At 40.8% G+C, this 22,675-nt stretch overlaps 1 protein-coding gene across 11 annotated transcripts in view; it reads left to right on the top strand.

Annotated features, from left to right (window-relative positions):
- GATAD2A (GATA zinc finger domain containing 2A) overlaps positions 1 to 19,152 on the top strand; it is a 150,856-nt gene extending 131,704 nt beyond the window's left edge. For 6 of the 11 annotated variants that reach the window (XM_077475443.1, XM_077475435.1, XM_077475444.1 and 3 more), the window contains 8 exons: positions 1,221 to 1,361; positions 1,490 to 1,606; positions 3,210 to 3,398; positions 5,766 to 6,030; positions 12,494 to 12,783; positions 13,204 to 13,387; positions 14,003 to 14,071; positions 16,697 to 19,152. In XM_077475443.1, coding sequence (XP_077331569.1) covers positions 1,221 to 1,361; positions 1,490 to 1,606; positions 3,210 to 3,398; positions 5,766 to 6,030; positions 12,494 to 12,783; positions 13,204 to 13,387; positions 14,003 to 14,071; positions 16,697 to 16,824 — 1,383 coding nt within the window. In that variant the 3' untranslated portion in view covers positions 16,825 to 19,152. The remainder of the gene's footprint in view (positions 1 to 1,220; positions 1,362 to 1,489; positions 1,607 to 3,209; positions 3,399 to 5,765; positions 6,031 to 12,493; positions 12,784 to 13,203; positions 13,388 to 14,002; positions 14,072 to 16,696) is intronic. The other 5 variants (XM_077475437.1, XM_077475436.1, XM_077475440.1 and 2 more) reach the window with 5 other exon arrangements.
- The last annotated feature ends 3,523 nt before the right edge of the window (positions 19,153 to 22,675 follow it).

Here is a 22,675-nt window from a genome sequence, read left to right as displayed (position 1 = left end):
TATATGTGTATATATATATATATATTTTTTTTTTTGCTGGTGCACCTGGTTTCTTTCTACATCTTAGTTTCCCATTGATTTCAGTGAAAGGTGCGCTTTTGAAGCAGGATGCCAAAGATGCAGCATGCTGTACTTTTTCAAAAGTCACCGCACCCACAGTGCACTGATGTGAAGCATCCCATAGGATTTAATGGGGAATATTTTTACTGCGGTTTTGGTGAGCTTTAAAATGATTGTACATGATCACCTTGTAAAACAACCCATTCCGTTAAAAATGGAAAACATTTGTGTATGGATATAAAAAAAAAAAATACATTTTAACTTTTTTTTCACATTCCCTCTGTTCTCAGCTGCATAAGAGCTAGGGGAGGAAAAGCCGCAGCACACTGAGCTTCCCAAAAGCCTGTGGAGGGGAGCAGGCTGAGTTCCCTGTATAGCTAGAGAACTGACCATGGTGTGTTCTGCTTAGTGTGGTCAGTTTTTATACAAAAGCAGAGGGACTGTAAGGAACACCAGGGATTTCAGACAAAGGAAACAATACAAAGAGAACAGGATACTTTTCATACAAGTACATGATACAGCAAGAGACATGAAATGTTGGGTTTACTCTTTTTTTAAGCTGCGCATTTGTGTGAATGGACCATAAGCATTTGGTCCTAGAATGTGTATTTTTTATTTTTTTATCTTTATCTAAATAAACCTGGTTTAAGATTTTTTGTTTTAGCCAATTTAAATATCTGATGTGCGTCTTGGGCTTTGTGTACACAGGGATGTTTTTACAACCTCTCCTGAACTTTAACTTGACAGATAGTAACCCACGTTTAAACCGTCCGTTTTGCTGCGTTTATATGCCGCATTTGCGTTTTTAGAAGAGTTAAAAAAAAAATGGCCAAAAATGAAAAACACCTGTAAACAAAACGCTGCTAAACGTAAATTGCCACATTTTAGAAGCACTTGGCGCTTGATATGCCTTTTAATCTCAGCTTCTGAGCCCATTTTTTTTTTTTTTTTTTTTTTTTTGCATTCCAAAGAAAGCTTCTAAACTCAACTGCCTAGAAACTACTGTAAATGGCACCCTGTGTACATGTACTGATAATATAACATAGAGGAGAGTTTAGAAGAAGTTGAAAAAAATGTCCAACTGCGCTTAAGTGTCCGATTACCAGCAGCAGTGTAAATGAGGCCATACCTTGCATAAACCTTTTGCTGTTTCTCTGTAGCTTTTGCAGAAAAGCAGCCCTGAAGAAAGAGAGAGGATTATCAAGCAGCTAAAAGAAGAATTACGGTTGGAAGAAGCAAAACTGGTGCTACTTAAAAAACTCCGTCAGAGTCAGATCCAGAAGGAGACTGCTCCACAGAAGGTAAAAACATCTGATTCAGTGATCCCTATATAGGAGTATGTATTTGAGTTTTGCATAACTTCTGTTTATTGTATGAAATGAGTTCTTGTCCACGGAGCAAAGTAAGTTCAATTAGTCTTCTCTTGCAGGTGACATCGCGCATCTCTGGCACAGTCATACCACCTCCTCTGGTACGAGGTGGACAACAGACGACGGCCAAGCAATCAAACCAGATAGTTATGCCACCTCTTGTTAGAGGAGCGCAGGTAAGCCTATTTGTAACCGCCTTTGTTTTTGTTAACCAAGGACACCGCAACGGACTGAAACTGTAGTATAAAACTGTTAGGACCAGTTCACACCATTGAAACGCAGTCTGGATGCGTTCCAGATGCTTTTCTGCATGCCTGTTTTTGGAGCAGTCCAGTGCATTTTTGTGATGCATAAAAAAATGCACTGGAATGCATGTGGTGTGAACTAGCCCTTTAGGAAAAATATTTAAAATAAAACATTGAAAGTGGCAGTTATGTAGAATATGGTTTTATAATTTAGTTTACAACAGTAGGTCTCATCAGTTAAAGAGGAACTGCAGTCTGTTCACATAACTTGTAATAAAAACATCTTTGCCTTTCTGAAGCTTCCCTCCAACCACTTGGCATATTTTATATATACTGTGATTCTGTACTTGCCAAATATGCTGCAGAAATCTCTCTCCACTGAGTCTGGCTGCATCCATTTTAACTGTGGGCAGCTGAAGCTGCTGCCTGTTCACTTCCTGGACCAAGGGAGAAGATTTAGTGTCGGTTCACACAGGAGCGACTTGTCCAGGCGACTTAGCCGCCTGACAAGTCACGCTCCGTTCTGTACTATGGAACCATTCTAATAGGAGCGACTCGAGTCGCTCCGACCTAGAAAAAAGGTTCCTGTACTATTTTTGGGGCGACTTCAGGCGACTTGCATTGACTTCTATACAGAAGTCGTTTTGCAAGTTGCCGCCGAAGTCGTGTGCAAGTCGCGTCTGTGAGTCGCGCTGCAAGTCGTGCCGCCCCTGTGTGAACCGAGCCTTAATAGATGGAAAGTTTAAAAAAGTTTGAAGGTCCGCTTTAAGCTTAGAGCTCTGTTTGTTTTGTCCAAATACTTGGCGTTCTTTATCTATCACTGTTGCTTTACTGCAAAAAGTTTATAAATATTTGACAATGTGATGCAGACACTCCATGAAAAATACTGTAGTGCACTACTGATGTATACAGCAAAACATTATAGGGATCTGTTAGGTTTGATCAGGTGTCTATTGGCAGGCCTAGAGCCAAACCCCGTACTCAAGTAGGGGATTGTATGTAGTGCATCAATGGGTTCCAGACAGCCTTGAATCTGCTCCGTTTATCCTGTAAAATGCTTGCAAAGTTTTTATGCAGCCATATCTATTAGATTTATTTTTTGGTTACCGCAATGTCTATCCATGATGATTTTTAAGTTCCATCAATAAACGTCTTTACTGCCAAAAAGATACGATTGTCTGTGAGTCTCCAGGAATATCTGTAATCTGTTTGTTAATGTGAGCCATACTGACAGTTTGGGGAGACACTGCTAATGGTAATGGAGTGGACGTGTGTGTGTGTTTGTGTATGTGTATAATATAATATTTTGGTGTAAATTCAGCCACCACATTTAAGGATTTGTAAGCTGCAATTTTTTTGTTTACTACTTTTTAGGTATGGCACATGACCACATTAGCATTTGTACAATGAGTAGTTAGAACAGTAGTAACGTTTGTCTTTCCGAAATTACTACATTTCCTTTTTCACAGCTCATCATCTTTATTCTCATTCACCTCTCCCATTGCCTCTTCTGTTCCCTCCCTCCCACCATCAGCCCATTTCTGTCTCTCCTCAGCAGATGCACAACATCAGGCAACATCCAAGCACAGGCCCTCCTCCGCTACTGCTAGCTCCCCGCGCTTCAGTTCCTAGCGTGCAGATGCAAGGTCAAAGAATCATCCAGCAGGGCTTGATACGGGTGGCCAATGTGGCAAACACAAGCTTACTGGTCAACATACCACAGGTTGGTATTGGGATTGGAGAAGTCTGTTTTATCTTTATGTCGAAGCTGCACTGGAAGCATATTCCTTATTGATGAGGAAGCATGTTCTTTGGCATTGAGGAGTCTTAATATTGACAGTTTTGGATTTGTTAGTTATTAGAAGACTCTCTTGCTGCTAATCCTTTTAATTGATTTTTAGAATTACCCATAATTACGTACTAACCTTCTTAGGTTGTCATGCTTGTTGGGAAGTTGAGCAGAATGTAGCCTTATACCCCACTCTGGGATCATTTTACATACTTGTACTGCGCACCAGTTAAAGGTAAATGAAGATAAACCTATTCAGTATGGCACTGCCTTGGAACAAGTGTGTAGTGTGTTTTTAGTTTTGAAATCCTTAATAGCTAAGGTTCACATTTAGTATAATGTTACACCCATATTCGGGTTATTGTAATTCAGGTTACTAAAGCACCTGCCCACACCCTGACCTGCTCTCCATTGTGACAGCAGCAGACAGCTCAATGAACTGCCCGGCCGCTTTGTTAGTGCACTTGAGTGCCTTGATCTTCCTGGAATTCAGTAGCGGTCTGCCTGTATGGAGGTATGGGCAGGCAGCTGTACTGACAGTCTGCAGGAGCCTGCCTCTGCTATCTGTAGATCACAGATGCAATACTCTGCTTGCTTCTAACAAAAAAGCATGTTTTTTTTTTTTTTTTTTTACCTGCACAAAGTCATGTATTTTTTTTTTTTTATTTAACAAAAAATGTAACCACTTCCGGACCACCGCACGATATACGTCATGCGTTTGAAGACGAATATCGCTATGGCAGCAGCTAGCTGCCATAACCCCTGTATCCCCTTTTTCGTCCGGCGGCCCGTTTTCTGATAATAGTGGTCTCTGCGGTGGATTCGCTGTGAACCCTTTTTTTTTTTTTTTTATATTGGTGTCAGGAGAGGGCCCCCCCTCCGACACCAGATCTCGTATTTAAGAGATCCTGTCATGCTTTTTTTTCTATTACAAGGGATTTTCTATTACAATAGGAATAAAAGTGACACTTTTTTTTTTTTTAAACTGTAAAAATAAACGGTAAAATAAGAAGAAAAACATTTTTTAAACGTCCCCCGTCCCGCTGAGCTCACGTGCAGAAGAGAACACATACATGAGTAGTGCCTGCGTATGAAAACTGTATTCAAACCACAAATGTGAGGTATCGCCGTGATCGTTAGTTTTTGAACGTCACCTATGGAGATTTTTAAGGGTAAAAGTTTGTCGCCATTCCGTGAGCGACGCAATTTTGAAGCGTGACATGTTGGGTATCAATTTACTCAACGTAACATTATCTTTCACAATATCACAATATAAAAAAAAATGGACTAACTCTACGGTTGTCTTATTTTTTAATTCTCTAGGGCGTTAGAACCCCCAAAACATTATATATATTTTTTTCTAAGTAATTTTCTAGCAAAAAACCTGTAAACAACAAATCTCAAAAATAGGCTCAGTCCTTAAGTGGTTAAGTGAGAAATGCAAGTTACCAAAGTAGTATTTGTGCATCTTCATTGTTCAACGGAGCCATTTGCTGGAATGTGGGTGACCCCATTGATTTAAAAGGATGTGAAGTGAGGGTGTTCAAATACAGAAGTAATCCTGCCAATAATCATAGCATTTGTTTAAATAGAAAATACTTTAACACATGCTCTGGTTTATCCCTCTGACTACCTTGCTTCCTAAAACCCATAAATAGAAAACGCTACAAAATTCCTTGACAGAGGAAACTTATGGAATCTCCCAGAAGCCAGTGATGTGTGTCATGTGATCTCCTCTGATTAAGGATAATAATTTTGTCACCACCATTGCCAACATTATCATGGTTTGGGGAGAAGATCAGTGGAATGGGGCTTGACAACTGTCCTGGTTTTGAAGCAAACCATTTTTTCATTTTGCAGCTGTTCCAAAAGTGGAATTAAACCTTCATATCTTTTACAGCCAAATAAAAACTGCCATTTTGGCCTCCATTTGATCTGTGGTTGCCATGGTGCTGCACAACAATGACACCATCCATTTGGTGGCTTGACAGTTGAGTTTGGTTGAAATCCAAGCACATTATTATCTGGAACTTTTTCAAGATGCTAAGATTGCAGCTTCCTTGGCTGTAAAGATAGGCTGATTTAGTTTAGCATTTTGTGGTTGCAAACCACCCAGGGGATTGCCAAATAGGTCCTTATAACCAACCAACCCTTCCCCCCCAGACTGTTGAAATCCTAGTCATCTGTTCTATTGGATACCAGTATACCTTCTGTTAAGAATCCCTGATTTTATCAATACTGTTAGCGTGTTCATCCTCAGGAGCATTTTCCCCCTATAATTTTGTGAACCTTTTCTTTCAGGCATCCCCAAATACTTTAAAGGGTTCAGCTGGAACAGCAGGAAGCGCTACCAGCCTCTCATCCGTCAATGCAAACGACTCCCCCGCTAGTCGACAAGCAGCTGCCAAGCTTGCCTTACGGAAGCAGTTGGAGAAGACCTTGCTGGAGATTCCCCCACCTAAACCCCCTACCCCAGAACTCAATTTCCTACCAAGTGCAGCCAATAATGAGTTTATTTATCTGGTGGGACTTGAGGAAGTAGTGCAAAATCTTTTGGAGTCCCAAGGTGAGCTTGACTTTATAGGTTGCACAATATAAAGAAGCATTTGTCCATCCTAATTCTATAATATTGAGCTTTTGTGAACTTGTCGCTCACTGCCTGTTAAAATCCAGTAATGCACTGTCCTGCTCTGCACATGCTCAGTTGCTCTACATTTTTAGGCACAGCCAAGTTTGTATAGGCTGATCTGCTGACAGCCTTAAAGCAGAATTAAACCTTCCTATCCTTTACATACAAAGCTGCTTCTTGCTAAATGTTCTTAAGCAAGGAACAAACTTTCCACAATAATTATGCTACCAAATTTACTGCTGTAAATTGCTTCCAGCATTGTTCTATTTTTAAAAAAAGGACTATTTTCTTAATAAAGTTCCATTTGAATGGTTTAACCACTTGCTTACTGGGCACTTAAACCCCCCTCCTGCCCAGACCAATTTTCAGCTTTCAGCGCTGATGCATTTTGAATGACAATTGCGCGACCATACAACACCGTACCCAAATGAAATTTTTATCATTTTTTTTGGTGGTATTTAATTACAGCTGGGAGTTTTATTTTTTGCTAAACAAACAAAAAAAGATGCAAAATAAAAATAAAAAATCATGTTTAATAGTTTGTTATAAAATTTTGCAAACAGGTAATTTTTCTCCTTCATTGAAATGCGCTGATGAGGCGGCACTGGTGGGTACTGATGGGCGGCGGCACTGGTGGGCACTAATGGGCGGCGGCACTGGTGGGCACCAATAAGGCGGTACTGATCGACACCGATAAGGCGGCAAAGATGGGCAGGGATGGGTGGCACTAAGGGGTACTGGTAGGTACCACTGATAGATGGGACTTATGGGCGGCACTGATGGGCACTGGTAGATGACACTGATGGGCACGGATATGTGGCACTGAGGTGCAGCGCTTTTGTTGAGGCAGACTGTGGGCACTGATGGGCGGCACTTTTTTAACATCTGGGTGGTACTGGCAGGTGGGCACTGATAAGCTGACCGTGATCGGGACTGATGTCCCGATCACGGCCGCCGATTACCGGCTCTGTTTTGTCACATGATCAGCTGTCATTGGCTGACAGCTGATCACGTTGTAAGGGGTCGGGATCAACCCCTTGCTTGGATCCGTGATCAGGCAAGTCTCATAGACTCGCTGATCACAGGGGGCGCGCAGGCCGCTCGTGCACGGGACGATGTCAATAGACGTCGTCCCGGGAAAGCAGGTCCGCGCTGTAGCCGTCATTTGGCTATAGCGCGGATCTCTAGTGGTTAAAGCGGGGTTCCACCCTAAAGTGTAACTTCCGCTGATCGGAACCCTCCCCCCTCTGGTGTCACAATTGTCACCTTTCAGGGGGGAGGGGGTAGAGATACCTGTCAGACAGGTATTTACACCCACTTCCGGGCATAGACTCCCACGGGAGTCTATGCCTCTTCCTGTCCCTGCGCTCTGTCTGCTGGGACACACACGGGTCCCAGAGACAGCGCGGACAATTCCTATTTTGCTGCGCGACTCGCGCATGCGCAGTAGGGAACCGGGAAGTGAAGCTGCAACACTTCACTTCCTGATTCCCTCACCTAGAATGGTGACGGCAGCAGCCGAGAGCCGAGCGATCGATCGGCCTCGGCTGCCGGCATCACTTGATCCCCGGGACAGGTGAGTGTCCATTTATTAAAAGTCAGCAGCTGCGGTATTTGTAGCTGCTGGCTTTTAATATTTTTTTTTTCCCCGCTTTAAATGGACCTCCAGGAAAAAATATCTTTGTATGACTTCAGGAAAGCGTTTCAGTTACGCAATCTATTTTTAAAAGGGGTGTTGTATGCTTTGAGGTTTACAGCAAACAGGTTTTGGATTGTGTGGGAAAGGTTAGTGCCTCTGTCTGATTTTATATTGCCCTCTGTGCCCCTATTGGGATATTTCCCCTTGTTTTCTGTCAGAATATGAAGTGATGGGAAATCTCTCCAGTAGGTTTTAGAAGATGGGGAGCTTAAAGTTGAAGTCCATGCTAGAACTAAAATCCCTGTATCTATAGCCGCCAGCATTCTAAAGCCCCCTACTCACTATCATATTTTCTGCTGAATTATGTCTTCAGATTCACCAAAACAATGTAGTGCAAGGGAGCTTGCCTGATTGCATACAAATTGAAGGTTTGACCTCATATATGGTTTTGGTAAATCTGAAGACAAAAATCAGCAGAAAATCTGATAGTGTGTATGGGGATTTACACTAACCTCTTTAACCCTGTAAAGAAAAAATGCAGTCAATCTGACCCAATCCCACGCTGAGCTGTCAGCCGCAGCTTCGCTGTGTAGGTGGGTGCAGAGGACATGTCTGGCGACGGAAGCCCCATAGTAATTCTCTGGGTGAGTTCACGTCGCATTAATTTCACTGCAGTTGTCGGTCATGTCCTCTGCAGAGCTTCCCCCGTTGGAAATTGGGGCGGAATGCCTGCAGAAAAGATATGTATACGAATTTATTTACAGGACTAGAGAGGTTAGTGTTAGAATGCTGGGGGCTATAGATGCAGGGATTTAATTTTAGCATCGACTTCCACTTTAAGAATTTGACATTTGATGTTTTGTTTTCATCTGAGCCTTACTGTCCTGATAATTACTTTACCTCTTTCTTGTATGGGTGCAAAGACGGTATAACAACTTTGCAGGAACTTTAACACTCTTACGTCAATCCAAAACTTAAAAAATTGGGCCTTTGAAGGAGTACAGCCAAAGCTCATTTTGTACTTCTGTGGATCACAGGAGTGCATTTTGTTCTGCACTCATGTTACCCGTTTTTAGCAGACAGCGGGCTGAAGCCTGCTGTCAGCTGATGCCACAGAGCCTCTGGCAAGGCTCGGGCAAGATTACGACAATGAAGTTGGAATCCGACCACATGCAAGGACCTGCACACAGCTCAGCCAGCTTCTGAAAGCCTGAGCCCCACCCCCTCCACAGCCCAGCGCTCCAGTGAGCGAGGAGGGGGCAGAGCAGACAAGGGTGCCTCGGTCACCAGCTCTCGGCTCTGGGAGCCATGAGAATAGGGCGATCGGCTTGTCATCGTTCGGTTCTCAGTCTTAGAGCCGGTGGGGGACAGATGCTGCAAGTATGATTCTGAAAAATAAAACAAAACCCATACTTTTTAGGCTTGGTTCACATTTATGCAAAGTGGATTCCTCTGCATCCAATTTGTGTGCCTGGCTCGCAGTGGAGCCGGTTCACTCACCTCAGGAGCGACCACAGTCTGCATTTGGAAAGGGTCCTGTGCGCCTTTGGTTCTGTTTCAGGTGTGTATTAAGGCAAAAATTCGGACCTGATTCGCATCTGAATTGGTGAACAGGGACGCACCGAATCCCCTGCTCTGAGCGGCAGCATTTGTGAACCCAGCCTGAATGATAAAGTGCAAACACTGCTTTTAAAATTGAAATGCTTGTAGAGGTTCAGTCTAGCAAATTTTGTCAGATTTTAAATATGGTTTGTGTATCCATAGAATAAATGTCTCCTCCCTTCCTATTTTGACACCCATAGCCTAGATATGTAGAGACAGAAAATGTATTTTTTTATCCATACATAAATGGAAATTGATGTCTCGCAAAGTCTAACATTGTGTTGGATTTCTCTTGGTGTGAGACGAGGAATATGCAATCCAGCACATTTTGTGAGATTAATCCGGTCTTAACCAGTGTGGACTGGATCAGGGTTTGAAGCCTTGTGTACCACCAAGGGTCTCTGCCTTAGTTGTTCTTTAAAGTGGTTGTATACTCGATTTTTTTAACTTTTACCTACAGGAAAGCCTATAATAAGGCTTACCTGTAGGTAAAAAAAATATCTCCTAAACCTTTACGGTTTAGGAGATATTCCCCTCGGTACGTGCCGCTGACTGCAGCGGCGCATGCGCACAAGGGGATTCTCGGCCTGAAAATCCGGCAGTGGCCGGCCGACCGGAATGAAATCTCCCGCGCGCATGCGTGAGTGGCCGGAGCCGCGATACCCGGAAGAAACGCCGAGGGAGCTGACATGCTCCCTCGGCGTGGATCGGGCCAGATGTCGGGGCCTCGTTCTAAGGTAAGTATTTCATAATGAGCTAGTATGCGGTGCATACTAGCTCATTATGCCTTTTGCTTTGCAGGTTTAAAAAAATAAAATAAAAAATGTGCGGGTTTACTACCGCTTTAAAAGACTGCTTGCCTTTCACTCCTTATTTTTATGAATCAAAATTTGTTAAACAAGTTAGACAATTTCCAATGTACAAACAATGCGTTTCCAGATATCTATAGGTGCGTATCACGGTTATCCTAGCACCCTTAACTTTAATCCAATCGGCACGACCCTCACTCCTTATTGAAGGCTCTCACATTTTTCCTTCTGTACACTCCCCAGTGACTTCATGGGATCTTAAACTGGCTCTGGCTCTTTAAAGACTGCTACTTGAAAATGTTAGGGTTGTTTCTCTTGCCTATCCTTAAGCTGGCCATAGATGGGTCAAATTTCAAATGAAAATTTGGGGAAAAGGTTATACTAAAGTTTGTTTTTCGAAAACAATAGTAAGACAAAACAATGTTAATTTTTCGACCACAGTGACCAGGGTTGAAAAATTTTCTTGAACAAACTAATTTCTAACAGTATACGTGGTTTTTGTACATAAAGTCCCTTCATTCCAAAATAAAATGTTAAAAGCAAATGGAATCTTTCACTTAACAAATGAATGTTCAGAGAATTTTCGTACAAATTTTCCTAAATTTTTTCCTTTTGAAATTGTCCATCTATGGCCAGCTTTACTCGCAAGTTTGACTTTTATAGTTACCCTTACTTTTGCAAGGCAGGTTTTCTGTGATGGAGGCATTAAAGAAGTGTCTTGAGGCCCAGGGTCTATTTTATTCCCAAGGTAACCAGGGCATTGTTCTACAATCTGTTCTGCTTCTAGATATACTAAATATATTTCTCTCCTATATCTTGATGTAGTATGAGCTATTCTAGGTGTATCGCTCTCAGCTGCAGTGCTTAATAGACTTTTTAGCATTAGACTTTTCTTAGTTTTTTTAAGGCTTCCACCTGGCCTTTTGTTTACTGGTTCGTTTTACCATGTGGATGGTCAGGTTGACTTTATTTCGCTCCTCAGTTCTTCAGGTTGCTCTGTAGGCTCTATTGAGCCGATTCTTTTAACATGTTGGGTTTTTGTGTGCCTGTTAGCCTTTGATTGCTCTGGTCCTCTATACTCCTTTTGGACAGCTTTTTGGGTGTTCCAATAAGGGTGGATTTGGTTTAAATCATTTCTAAAGAGCAATTGTCATCTCTGTCCCACTGACTCGCCTACTGTCCCATTCACTTTAATGGGATGGCTGGTGATGTGGCAGTGGCACAACAAGGTGAGGGACATGGCGGCAGCAGGGGAGTGGATTCCCGCTAACAGGCACTGCCATGATGGATCTGAAAAGACAGGTACTCTTTAATTGTAAGGACTCATTTTTGCTGGTAGTTAGAATCTTTTTAATATTTGCAAACAAAATGAAAGTTTCCCATTTAGAATAATAAACTGTCAGGTTAGTAAAACAGCGATATGGGAACCAATTATACGTTTTAGTTTATAGTGTAAGTAGCTTTGCAAAACAATGGGATATTATTCCTGAACTTTGTTTTATCTCATGGTTATTGTGAAATTGTGTGAATGCATCAATGCAGTGCGTGTTATCTCAGCCTGCAGAGCTTAGATTCAATGAGTTTACCAAAAATGTAAATATTGCAGACTATGCAGCCTCATGCTACGTAACTAACTAGGCTTCATTTCATGCTGAATAAACTAAATTATTAATGTATCTTAAATAGGAAACTATCTTTAGATTTTTACTTCAAAGGCATTTTATTAAAATCCGGTTTAAATCAAAAAGATCCTGTTATTTTGTTTTTTATCCCCCCCCCCCCCACCCTGGTCCCAACATAGCTGAACGCTCCCATAATGTGATTTAAAATGTAGGCAGAACTTTATTTTTGGAGAGGGAATGGAATATCTTTCAAGTTTTATTGCGGTTTACTGTTTTCCTGGAAATGTCAGCACTAGGGTCGTCAGTTTGAATCCCAACCATGGCGCTACCTGCCTGGAGTTTGCATGTTCTCCCTGTGTGGGATCGTCTCTCGCGCGCTGTAAAAAAAAAATCTGATTTGACTTGCATCAAAATCTTTTTTTTTTTTTTTTTTTTAACAGGACAGCAGTTCCTTACCTCTAATCTAATAAGTGATTTATACTGCTTGCTAACTGAGGCATGCTAGGAGTGGGAGGCGTTATACTATGCTGTCCTCCCCCCTATTTTGCCAGTGTCCAGTCTCCTTAAGCTAGCATAACTCGATGTACCTGAATACTCGTCCTGTGTCCAATTTGCTCCAAGAAAGTGTTTTTTTTTTTTTTTTTTTTTTTTTTTTTTGCAAGTCAAATATTCTATTTCTAAAAACTGCCTGTGCAACTCACGTTTTTTTTCTACTTATCCCTATCCAGGTAAAACTGTTCCACAGCCCCCCTCTCATGAGCCTTATAGTTGTGCCCAATGCAAGACTGACTTCACCAGCCGCTGGAGGCAGGAGAAGAATGGGACCATCATGTGTGACGTGTGCATGACCTCTAACCAAAAGAAGGCACTGAAAGCTGAGCATACCAACCGACTCAAGGCTGCCTTTGTCAAAGCTCTGCAACAGGAGCAAGAGATTGAACAAAGGATACTGCAGCAGAGCTCTTCCCCTGCACAGATCAAGACTGAGCATTCTATACAGCATCACACTCTGAAACAAGTAAGGGAGTATGCATTTGTAACGATGTTGTGACATGTGTACAGTTTTTTTTTAAATGCATCTCTTTAATGGTCCATACGCCTGATCCAAAAATTGTACAAAAAATGCCGCTTTCAAAACTATCATATGAAAATCCGATCATTAGTACAGAGCTATCGAAAGCCGATCACGACAGTTCATCCAATTATTGTCCGCTCGGACACGCACGAAAATTATTCTCGTACGAGACCAGATCCAAATACACTACAACACACTTCCGATTTTTTTTTTTGTTCTGTTGTATGAGAATTTTTGTAATTTTAGTAAGCTCTTCATGTTCAATATGTGACTAGCATGCAAAAAAAACATCTATCATCCAATTTTCAGATCGTGTGTAGGATAACTAGACAAATTAAAAATATTTGCTTTGCTTTTTTAAAGAGCCCTACACCGATATCCCGTGGCTTGTCGGGGACCACACGAGGTGTCTTGCATACGTTCCCAACTACGGCCAAGCTGCCCAATGCAGCCACCATTGCCAACAGACTGGTTAAACCCGGAGAGCGTCCTCTGAACAAAACCAATCTGGCACCTGGAAACTGGAAAAAGACCTCAATGAATGCAGGTGAGCATCCTGTATGGCTCCTTTATGCTTGGTACTGACTTTGTTCTGTAGAAGTGTAGTGAACATGCTTTCATGCTTTTTTTTAAAGTTAGGATTGTAGCATTTTTCTTTCTTTACTAGCCACCTTAACCTTTTCTCTCTTCATATTGTTTGTCTCCTTTTCCTTGGTGAAACACATTTAGAACCTAAACGTTTTCTCAACCTCTCCCCATTACATTTACATCGATAAATGGCTTTTCTAGATTCATCTAACTGTTCTATAACTCTTGGTCTCCTGTATAATTGTCTGAGGAAAGAACATTTTTGTGCATAGTCTAGTCATTGTTCACCAGAACAGTTCTAGATTCAGACATCGCTGTTCATGAGGTCTGAAATGAGTATTTAATGTTTTTATAAAGTTTCTCACATTGTCCTGTGGATAGATTTATTTTCCTGGAAAGGAATAGCAGTGGGAGGAGACAGACAGGTGTTACAAGCAAGTCAACTTGTTCTGTCATATTTCAGCAAAATGATTTTTATTATATATATATATATATAACTTCATTCCTCATTTTTGAGGTGTTTTTTTTTTATATAACTATAACTGCATCAAATGGGTATAATTGTCTTCTATAGGGCAAACTACTAGTCAGAGAGTCATAGCGACACAACAATCAAAGAAACAATCAGTGGAGATGCACAGGGGTAAGCATACGAGCAGCTTTGTTGCTGCAACAAAGTTGCCTAAACATGTCATGCAGCATTTGTCTTTTCATAAAAGAGTTTTTTTTCAAATTTTATTGCTGAAAACAGGCCTTCCCAGAGATCTGTTTGCAGTATGAGACAGGTAGGTGATTTTTAGAAGGATTTCTGGACACACATAAGGACTTGGACAGTGTTAAGATTTGATAAACTTAAGATGTTAATGTTATGACCTTTTTTAGGACTGTAGAGTTTTATTTTTTACTTGCAAACTCTGGCATATGTTCAACCAGAGAACCTTTGCAATTCCTGTTTAAAAGCTATCTTGTACATAACCCTGAAATTACTCTTTCAAATTACACTAGGGAATGAATTTGTAGGTCCCTCGTTAACTTGCATATCATTATTACAGGTGCTAACACAAATAAGGTTGCCTTACGCTTTGATTTGTCTTATTTATGTTTTCAATGTCTGGACACATGCTATCAACACTTTCATTTAATAAAATTAAAGGGTTAGTTCATCTTTGAAGTAGGTGAACTTATACTGGACCGTACGAGGTACATTTAGGAGAAAAGCGGAGACCGAATGTGTCCGAGCGGGGAATCGTGAGACAAGGGGGCGGGAGTTTGAAGGGAGTCCAGTGTATGTTCACCTTACAGATTTTCTGTAAATGTGAACATACCCTTTAAGGGGGATCTAAAAAGTTTTGCCCTCTAACATAAAATGTAGAGACAGGTTAATTTCATACAATACAATCCCCCGAATGTAATCCTGTTCTTTTAAGAACATGGCAGTTTGGAATAAACTGGATTTCATGATTTTATTTTAACTTGTGGGTACCAAGGAACTTAAAGTAGAACTTTACCCATAGGAACTGGATAAAAATGTTCTTTAGCAAGGAACATACATTCTACATTAATAAGTATGCTTCCAAAATTTGTGTGCCCTTTCAATTTTTCCTTCAGCATTGTGCCTGTTATGCTGCATTCACACCTGAGCTTAGCGTTTCAAGCAGAAAATCTCGTGAATTTACCACAATTTTGCGGCGTTTTTTACTGCGATTCGCTGCGTTTTTACCACGATTTTGTGCAGGGCAAAAGTTCACCAATGTTAAAAGAAGAAAAACGCCCAAATCTGCCTGATTCGAGTGACAAAAAAGGGTCCGGAACTTGTTTGAGCTTCAGGCGTTCGGCTTCAGGCGACATGGAGTGGAGATGTGAACCATCTCCATTGAGAATAATAGATTTTTTTCCCCTCTAGCGTTTTGTAGCTTCAGGCTTCAAGCTACAAAACGCTTAGGTGTGAATGGGGTCTTAATGGTTACTAGAGGCTGCCTTTTTTTTCTGATAAACCTCCACATATTTGGCACAGTGCCTGAAAATGGGGAGCAACTGAGAAATGTGTAGAAAAGGGTGTGAGTGTATTACTGGATTTTAAACCATATGGGCACTTATTTTAAAATGTATTATATAGGTATGCCTGCAAAAGGGGCCAGCCATCTGGCATAACTTAATTTTTCTCACTAAAGTTCCACAAACCACTTTTAGATTGATGCATATACTAGAAGCTTGTTTCTATAATATGTATTTGAGTTTTATCTAGAATGAAAATTCACCTTGCTTGTGTATTAGGCTTGGCCATACATTATACAACTTTCTTGTACATATTTCCTTTAGATTTACCAAAACTATTTAATGTGAGGTCAAACCTAAACACTTTTTAATCTGTGTGCAATCGGGCAAGCCCTTGCACTACATAGTTGACAGTAAATCTAAAGGAAATTGAACAAGGAAATGGTTCAATGTATGGCTATCTTTATTCTAAAACATTGTACTAAACCTACGCAAGCAGAAGGCTGTAGCAGCATTCAGCCAGTAAATAAAGTGGCCCACTAGACTCTTGAGATTCCGTGTTTCCAGTATTTAGAAATTAAATGTATTTTACCTGCTTGCATATACAATTAAAATGTTTTCAAATGCATTTGGCAGGTATGTTTCTGTATTGTTAGAAGAAAATGTAGCATCTGAAACTGAAAAGTGCATAACCTTGCAGCGGGATTTGTACCAAATCACAAGAGCTAATTAAGTTTGCCTAAATCTGACAATACTGTAGATTTGTTTTCCAATATGTGGTACATTATCAGGATATAGTGGCTTTTTGAGTTAAATTACAGACAAGGCATCTGAAAATGTTTTGCCATATGTGGTTAGATTGGGGAACCGTTGTATGTAGACCATCTGGGGATATTTCTCTGCCCAGGCTTCTTTAGGGGGGAAAGTCGATTTGGCCAGGATGGATTATTCTCGGCCAATTTTCCCCTTGGGGTATTTTTAAAACACTCTTCCTCCCCTCTATTTAAGCAGGTATGCACCTTCATGTGCAGGATTGTGGAATGACCTTTGATGGAAGAGCTAGTGTATGAATGGCTGGCCACTATTGAATATCTTTATGCATCTAGACTCCTCTATAATTAATTTTTCACAAATCTATTGTGCCCTAATGTTGCACTGCAAGATATGTTTTTGAAAAATGTTTGCCATGGTTAAAAAGTGTTAACCAGCTCATGTGGGCGTAACTGTAAATATGGTGTTTTTTGCTAAGTGTCTGCTTTTTGTTACATTTTAGGCGGAACGTTAGCCTTTGTTAACCCTGGCCTTGCTGTGCATAAGTCTGCAGCTGTGGATCGCCAACGGGAATACCTCCTAGATATGATTCCTTCCCGCTCCATCACCCAGTCCTCTACGTGGAAATAATGAATCCATCCTCCAGAAGTGACAAAAATAAAGACGAGCCTAAATTTAGTGAACATGAAACAAGAAAGGACTGTTTACCCATACTGTCCTTTCCCTCTATCCCACGCACAGAAGGATGACCTTGTTTCAACGCCTTTCCTTTACATTTTTACTACAACTACAAACATTGATAGCAACCTGCAAGTAAGGTGTTGGGTGTGCTTTGGTCTAGAAAGGGGATTTCACAGGGAAAAAAAAAGCCACTTTGTTTTTGTTTAATTTTTAGGCTGGCTGGCAAGTGTCATGGATTTTCAGAACCTCCATCATGCTCCCAATTTTTTTTTTTCTTTTTAATTTTCATTAATAAAAAAAATACTCTGACATAAAAGAAGGCATCAGAGTTCTCCACAATGCAGTTGGAAGATTATAACTGGATTTTTCCCCCTATAAATTTAAGGAGGCAGTATATATATATATATTTTTTTTTTCTTCTTTTTTTTTTTTTTTTTTTTTTCTTCTTCGCATGGCTGAATTGATCAGGTCCACTTCTGATTCTGGAGCAGAACAGGTCCAGTCAGACCAAAAGCATTTGTTAAATGCATCAACTATAGTTCTATTTAAATATCTCTATGAAAAAATTTTTATGCCTCAGAGTGTTGCTTTGGATGGCCCATTTGTATGACATTCATTATCTGAAGAAGGATATTTGAATACAACTCTTTCTGCTCTAATCCAGTTTGCTTAGTTTTCACTGGACTTAAGCTTGTGAAGGGTTAGAGGACATTTTGTGGGGTTGATTCAGGCCTCTGTTTTAGGTAAACTGCTGCATTATTCTAGAATTGATTTTCAGGCTGTTTCGATGGCTGTCCTTTATTCCTGTCTACTGACTTTGCTAAAAAAAAAAAAAAAAAAAAAAAAAAAAAAACTAGGAAAAAAAAATGTTGCAACAATAAAATGGAAAGCTGAATGGGACAGTCTTACGTTTTCCCTGTGTTCAGTTTCAGTGTAACCAAGAAATTACCCCAGTTTTGCTGGTAAACCAGGTTTAATTTAAGGCCATTGGAAGGGTCGGATTGGCAAAAAAGTAGTTTGTCAAATGCTAAATCCTCTTCCCTTTATAATGTTTATTTTGATCCTCTTTCTGTTGTGTGGATATCTGTTTAAATACTTTTTTGATATATATGCAGTTGTTTTAGGACTTTAGTTTTTTTTTGGGAGGGTATGGAAACTTTTTTTCCTTTTTTATTTGTATAAATGATAAACCATAGAATTTAAACTTGACTTTTTGTGTGTATGATGGATTAGTATGAGAGACTGCTATATATATATATATATATATATTATATATATTATATATTTTTTTTTTTTTCATTCCACAATGTAGGACTGTTTTCAGGGCAACTTCTCATTTTATCATGCTTCCCCCTCCCCTCCATGTTTTGCTCCCACATAAAATCTAAGTAAAGGATAAGACACTCGGGTGTATTTGGGCAAAACAAGCTGCAATTCCTGGGCGTTTGAGGTTTTTTTTTGCGTGGAGGGGAGGAGGGCACTTATTTAAATGCATATGCACAAACCTTGGAAATATTGCTTTGTAAACCCATTCACTTGTCCTTAAACTGTTTCATGTTTAACTGTTGGATAAATGACCTGCAAAGAAGAGGATCTTTTACACCACTTAGAGATCATCTGTTCTCCAAGCTTCGATTCCTAATTTGAGGAGTACAAATGGTTTAGCAAACAATTTCTTGAATCCTTCAAATTAACTATCCCTTTTTTTCTTTTGCAATTTATTTTTATTATATATATTATAATAATTCTAACCAAAACTATTTAAATTTGGGTGTTGTGTAATGAAGACTGTTGATGTGTGAACTTATACTTGCAATTGCAGGCCCACTATGAATTTTCAAGTCAGCAAGGTTTTCTGGTGATTAATTTTGCTCCACACATACACTGCAGCTGCCTGCCAACTTGGCCCTGTTTGCAGTCTTGTGCCACCAGCAAAGGCGGCAGCTTTTGCAGCAAGGAGAGATTGCTCAAAGAATTTTGTGCACTTGATGTTCACATAGGGCTACAAAATAAAGTATAACTTTACATACAGGATGCCTGCATCACCCTCCACCCAAGATGGGGATAGTTTTGGATGGAGGTTTTTAGTTAAAATAATACTGTTCTCCTGATGTTAGGAGTGCAGGTTTTTTGACTTGTCGGAAAATCATAGTGTGTGTGTGCCTGCTAGTGTGTGGGATTTGAGGATGCCCCACCACTGATAGAACTAGCCGTTTCTATTTAATCACACTGGCCAGAGCCGCATTTCTGAATAATATTAATAAATAACTAAGCCAACTCCTTTTTCTTTCTGTGTGTTTTTTTTTACATAATTTTATGGTCTCCATAGTTGGTCCCACAAAAGTGTTGCTTTATTTTTAGGAAATGTTGGTAAATTTATAGCCACAAGAAAAAAAAAATCAGGATTTTCTTAATTGTACCTCACAGGACATAGCGTTCATTTGTAGTTCATTGTGTTATGATCCACCTCCCAGATGAAGAACACTGGCAAATGGCAAGACTTAACCCACCCCCTGGCTTTGTGTGACTTGGCGCTATATACTTCGGTCAAGCTGTATGTGGGACTCGCATGCGCCTGTATTTTTCCTCAAATGTGCCTGTGAGCCATGGTGTCCAGATCTGTTGGCGCCACTGGTTTTCATTGCAGGCCAAGTGAGATAGCGCTAGATGCTCCTATTCAGTGTGCAGATGCATCTTGTTGCTCCTCCACACTTGTGCTTTAGCCACAATGCTGTGAGCGATCTTGGATTCTGCCCTTTTTGCAACTCAACACGATCAAGTAGCGTGCATTGCACAAGCGTGCATTGCACAACTCCACTATTCTTGGCCCAGACCGCAGAGTCCAGGGACATCAGGCCTTGAGGTGATGCAACACTAAGGCCAGCCCTCCCCTTTTGATCTGTTGCCATCACTAATTCACCCTTGTGGGCATAGTAGATTTGGCACTAAAAAATCCTTTCTAATTAGAGATGGTCTTCCCACAAACACATTTTTGAGGCAACAGACCAGCTGTGGCTCTGAGTCAGCAACCCTTTTTTCATTCACCCCTTCAAGGGTACCTTTGCATTCTAGAATGAATGAATTTAAATCTTTTCCACTGTACTGGAACAATTGGCAGATGGTCTATAAGGATTCACGCCGTCGGGAGGATGTAACTGTTCAAGTCCCTAACCCCACAGACGTTTCCCTTTGCACTTTTTTATAGTTATAAGAAGAGGTGGTGGCAATGCCCAAGGGAACCAACCCTAACCCTCCATAGCAGATGGATCCTCTAAGGAGAAATCTTCATCCTCAAATATTCCCCAAACTTATGGGACCACAGTGGGTTTACTTAGAGGTGGAGGTGATAGAGTTGAGGTCTTGAAAAGCACTCCAGGCCCCTCTTTAGGGGGGGGGCACCCATGCATGCTCGCTCCTGAGCTGCCCAGTCTGCGTCCCTTTACACAGGCCAAGCAACTCGGGCCTGCTCCCAGCATTTGATTGACAACAGGAGCCAATGGATGCTGCTGCCATTAAACGGCCCAATGAGGAGGGAGACGCTGCTCTCATGCACATCACCAGATCTGATCAAGCCTGGGTAAGAACAGGGGGGTGGAGGGATTCTTTTGCAGCACAGAAGGTTTTTTTTATTTTTTATTTTTTTACCTTTTTAATGCACAGAATGCATTAAAGTGATACTAAAGTCGCTTTTTTTTTTTTCTCATTAAAAATAACAAACTTGTTATAGTTCACCACCTCTGTGCAGTGATTTTTGCAAAGAGCAGCGCCGGTCCTCTTCTTCGGTCCCTCGCTAGCTATCTTGACCCCTCCCTGTTGAGTGTATCCATTCAGACATGAAGCTGCGGTACGGCCCCACCACTTCTCTCTCCTGATTGGCTCCTGCTGTTGCCATAGTCCGTTAGCCAATGGACGACTGAGACACATCGCTGTATAAGGAAGTGCTGCACACTGAAGGTTTTTGATCTTCATGCATGGTGTATACAGACTAAAAACCTTCTGCCTTTAGAATCATAGGTAAATAAAATCTTCTGGCTTTAGAACCACTTTAAGGACCCTCTTTATGGCTCATGGCTTCAAAGCAAAAGCTGTGGTCTTGGACCAAGATAGTTCTTTTTGCTCATTTCCCAACGCAGTCTAAGCAAAAGGCATTCTTTAGGAAAACAAAAAAAACTGTACCCTAAAGCCCACCAAGACTGGCAACAAGCCCTCTTCTCAGTTAAGGGGCACCCACACTTCTGCAAACGTTTTCTGCACTGGACCTTTTGCGCACTCTGAATTTTTGCCCTTGTTTTAAAACAAAGGTTTAAATTACTATTACAACCTTTTCATGGTGCCTAAGCCATATGGTAATGTGTGGCCTATTCTAAACCAAAAGCACTTAAAACGTTTATGTTCAAAAGTTCTGTATGGAATCCGTTTTGGTCTGTAATTTTCTTGCTCTATCAGGGAGACTTGCTGGTCTCTGTGGACATAAAGGATCCCCACATCCCCATTTTTCTGCCTCATCAGAACTCTTTGTGTTTTGTGGATTGGGAACACTTTATTCTTTACTTTACTCTTTGCCCTATCAATTACACCATGAGTATTCATGAAAGTGCTGGCCCAGGGGATCTCCATTTGGGGGTACCTGGTTCTGAGGCAGTAATCTGAGGACCCTAAGGCTAATGTGCAAGTCCTGTGGGACATGGCTGAGTCTTCAATCTTCAAAATTCAACATGGGAACCTTTGCATTGCGTGCATTGTGTTCCCCTTTTCTTCCTGAAATGTTGGTTTTCTTTTTCATGTTGCTTCTCATACAGCCTCATGTTGGTATTCATTATTTGCAGAGATATGAATGGAAAATGTGCAGCGCTAAGCAAATGATGATCAATATCAAATAAAAGTGACATGAAAAAAATGCAATATAAATAGTGACGTGTTTCCGTGAGAAATTGTCCAAGGTGTAAACAAAAAAGGGACGCAGACAAGTCTATCCTTTCTGGTAAGTGGCTGGTGCTTTTGGTGGCAGATCTTCTGTTACCTCTGTCACATTTTGGATGTTCAGTCAGGATTTTTGTGACTGTTGGCCATTTGTTTTGAACTTCAAGCCTTTAGAATACATTTGGGACTTGTCTGCATCCCTTTTTTTTGTTTACACGTTGGACAATTTTCTCACAGAACACGTCACTATTTATATTGCATTTTTTCATATGTCAATTTTATTTTTGATATTGATCGTTATTTACTTAGCGCTGCATATTTTCCATATATATATATATATATATATCTGTTTATTTTACACTTTTGTGCTGGCTGCTATTGTGTAGACAGCGCGGTGTATTTTATTTACGATTCATTCTTTGCAGACCTGGTCTTATAATAGTAAGTTGTCAATGATGGACACTGACCTTCTGGTAAAGTTTATATTCATTGAGCGGTTCTGATTTTCTCATACATCAGGAAAAAATATCCCAGTGTTAGATGCAGGGATGTTCCCACCTTCATTTAATTTGCCTTGGACCCCTTTACACTGGGGAGCTTTGCAGGCACTACAGCTATAAAAATAGAGCCTGCAAAGCGCCCTGAAAGAGCCGCTGCTGTGTCTCCACTGTGAAAGCCCCGAGGGCTTTCACACTGGAGTGGTGCGCTAGCAGGACGTTAAAAAAAAAAAAAAAAAAGTCCTGCTAGTAGCATCTTTGGAGCGAAGGAGCAGTTTTTAACCCTTTGTCGGCTGCAAGCGGGGGGTTTAAAACCACTCCCGCTAGCAGCCGAATAGCGCCATTTTACCACCGCTCCCATCCCAGTGTCAAAGGGGCCTCAG

Source organism: Lithobates pipiens, unplaced genomic scaffold, assembly GCF_037356315.1.
Source record: "Lithobates pipiens isolate NorthernLeopardFrog02 unplaced genomic scaffold, aLitPip1_a1.2 Scaffold_13, whole genome shotgun sequence".
NCBI classification, from domain to species: domain Eukaryota; kingdom Metazoa; phylum Chordata; class Amphibia; order Anura; family Ranidae; genus Lithobates; species Lithobates pipiens.
Note: the sequence above shows the minus strand (reverse complement) of the source record. Positions and strands in the feature narration are given on the sequence as shown.